Below are 3,272 nucleotides of genomic sequence, written 5' to 3'. Positions count from 1 at the left end.
GATTTACTACACCAATTTTTCAAGAAAACAATTTTGTTGGATAAGCATGACACATATGTATATTTAAATAGATCACTTAGTTTAATCACATTCTTTTAACAAAAACACCATCCGAGCTAAGAAGGACATTTTACTTACAATACGTTCTTTACATACCATACTAGGATAATTGAACAAGTAACAGTACGATTATGGCGATGTTTTTCTTTAAAGATGGGAGACAAAGAAAAGTTAAATCGAAAAAAAGATATTGAAAAGGAAGAGAGGAGAAGGGTGGCAACGTCAATTCGCTTAATCCCACAAACGAAATTGTGGTTGTGTGTGCGCGCTCGTTGAGAGAATAGAGAGGAGAGAGAAAGAAAGGGAGTCACGGGTTTGTCTTGAAAAGCCCTTATTCACAGTCCCAGAGAGAAAGACAAACAGACAGATATTCCTCTCTCACTACTATATACCCGATGTGAGGTTAATATAAAAATTCACTCACACAAAACTATCAATTAATCCCCCCATAAATTTCTTCTCTCATCAAAACCTCTATTCGAAACCCTCATCTTGTTCTTCAATGGCTTTGCTGCTAGATAACTGTGAAGGGATTTTATTATCTTTAGATTCACATAAATCAGTTCCGGCGCCGTTTTTAACCAAAACTTACCAGCTTGTTGATGATCCAAACACAGACCACATTGTTTCTTGGGGTGATGATGACACAACCTTTGTTGTTTGGCGGCCACCGGAGTTTGCTCGAGACCTTCTTCCCAACTATTTTAAGCACAATAATTTCTCTAGTTTTGTTCGCCAGCTCAACACCTATGTAAGTCCTTTATTTACAGATACATGAAATTATGTTTTTATGATGTAGATGCTTATTTGGGTTTTCGCCTTTTTTTTTTTTTTTGATGTTTGGGTGTTGATGAAACTAGGGTTTCAGAAAGATTGTACCAGACAGGTGGGAGTTTGCAAATGAGTTCTTCAAGAAAGGGGAGAAACACTTGCTGTGTGAGATCCACCGGAGAAAAACAGCTCAGCCGCAAGTGACCTTGAACCACCACCACCCTCTTAATCAACCTATGAGCGGTCCAAGTTTCTTTCCATACCCAAGCAGAGTCAGCATCTCGCCACCGGACTCGGACGAGCAGCAACAGAACAATCACTGGTGTGACTCGCCGCCACCACTATCTTCCCCCACCAGTATCTCCGCCGCAATGAATGGCACGAGTGGAGGTGTCACCTATGCTTATAACTCAGTCACAGCACTTTCTGAAGACAACGAAAGGCTGAGAAGAAACAACAATATGCTTGTTTCTGAACTAGCCCACATGAGGAAATTATACAATGATATTATTTATTTTGTTCAGAACCATGTGAAACCAGTGGCACCTAGCAACTCTTATCCTTCATCTTTATTCTCTACTATTACTGCAGCTACACCCATCAGCGGTTCTTCAATTGCTCAAAAGCCATTAAACCAGCTTATCGGGTATCATCAGATGGCATCAAACCCTAAACAAGGTAATACTTTTCTGGGCTCATTCAACAGCTCTAACAATCCTAGCAAGACTTTACAGAGCAGTGTGACAATTCTTGAAGACCCTGCAAATAGTGAACTCAGCAGAACTAAGCTATTTGGTGTGCCACTCTCGTCCAAGAAAAGGTTACATCCAGATTATTCTTCTTCAGTGGAGATTAACAAGACAAGATTGGTCTTGGAAAAGGATGATTTAGGGTTGAACCTCATGCCTCCTTCTCCATGTTAGCTTTTGTTCATGCCCCTATTCAAGATTTTAAAAAAGAACCAAAAAAAGCCTTTACTGTTTAGTCTCTAAGCGTTTGTTTTCACTAATTTTCTTTTTCTTTTTTTTTTCCTTTTCTTTTTTCCTTTCAGTCTTGGAGTTTTAGAGTACTCTAGTAGAAGTGTATTTTTTAAAGGATGTTTCAGTGCTGAGTTTGAGAATTTGTAACTTGTTCTGTGTATATATCACTGTAGTGGCGGTGTTATCTTGCTGATCCCCCAGCCATGAATGCAGTTGGGTTTTGGTTAGAGTGTAACAAGAGCTCAAATCAAGTTCGAATCCCCAAAGAAAATATCTTTTTAGTTCTATGTCTTTGAATTCAACTGCCCTCCATTATTGGTTATCTATTCCTCTTCTCCTTCTTTCTCCTCTCTTTCTGGTTTTGTTATCTGAATATTTCAGCAAGATTAATAAATGCACACTGAGATAGTAAAAAATAGAGAGAGAGAGAGAGAGAGAGAGAGAGAGAGAGAGAATGTGAGAGAGATGACCCAGGACCTCAATACTTTTCCTTTTCAGTTCTACTTAGAAGAAAACTCAGAAAGATTGCAGCCTCTGACTCAATGGAAAATTTTTCTTGTTTTTTGCTTCTCTGACCAATGCATTTAATGAATTATACTCCAAGAAACTGGTACATTTCTTCAATTTGGATAAGCTTTATTCAAACCAATAACTTAGGAAATCACGAATTAGTATAAATTTAACATCATTATTGTTGTTCTAATTATCAGCCATTATTACCGATAAGAAAGACTCCCCGGCCACCCCACTATGATTTAGGAAAAGAAGGCCATGATTAAGGTTAGGATCTCCCAATATTTCTCGTTTATCTGAAACTGTACAATCATGTGTACCCAAACAAAAATGAAAAAGTGAGAAACACATGCACAGATAAGAGAACAAAATGGTAGTAAAATTATTAAATATTATTTTTACGAATATTGTATAATGAGTAAAAGACAGGGTGTGTTATTCTATGAAAGCGAAATGAAGGAAGAAACTGACTAACAATGTGGTTTGATATGTTTCTATCAAGGCTTCTATACTTCTGATACCCAGAAAACATTTGCCTTTTCCTACTTTAAGTATCTGATCTATCTCTTTATCACCATATATGGATTCTCCCTCTCCCTCTTTCACTTCTTCCCATCCCTTCCTTCACCCACCCCACCTACCCGCCACAAAAGCCTTCTTCGTTGCACAAAAATCCAAATAGTGACAGATACTTCTTGACTGTTAGGTAATTAGATGCATCTGTAAGTATATATGTGATTCCAAACTACCTTTGCTTAAAATCCCATTTCCTTTTATTCCATTACTTTGCTTCTTCCTTTGTCGATCAATCAAATACTGGTAAAGTTTCTACATAAAGTTTGACAAAGTATTTTCTTCTTAATCTTTGCTTTATTTACTGGAGTAGTGATACATGCATCCTAAATTAAGCAGAAAGAAGAAAAGGGTTGTTATGAATTTTCTTTTAAA

The 3,272-nt window shown here is 37.3% G+C and overlaps 1 protein-coding gene across 1 annotated transcript; it reads left to right on the top strand.

The window, feature by feature from the left end:
* Nucleotides 1-278: 278 nt before the first annotated feature.
* Nucleotides 279-2,098, top strand: LOC111397282 (heat stress transcription factor B-4-like). Its single transcript, XM_023024127.1, has 2 exons — nucleotides 279-811; nucleotides 921-2,098. The coding sequence occupies exons 1-2, from the start codon at nucleotides 563-565 to the stop codon at nucleotides 1,752-1,754; spliced, it is 1,083 nt and encodes a 360-aa protein (XP_022879895.1). The 5' UTR covers nucleotides 279-562; the 3' UTR covers nucleotides 1,755-2,098.
* Nucleotides 2,099-3,272: the final 1,174 nt, after the last annotated feature.

Source organism: Olea europaea, chromosome 7 (genome assembly GCF_002742605.1).
Source record: "Olea europaea var. sylvestris chromosome 7, O_europaea_v1, whole genome shotgun sequence".
Taxonomy (NCBI): domain Eukaryota; kingdom Viridiplantae; phylum Streptophyta; class Magnoliopsida; order Lamiales; family Oleaceae; genus Olea; species Olea europaea.
Note: the sequence above shows the minus strand (reverse complement) of the source record. Positions and strands in the feature narration are given on the sequence as shown.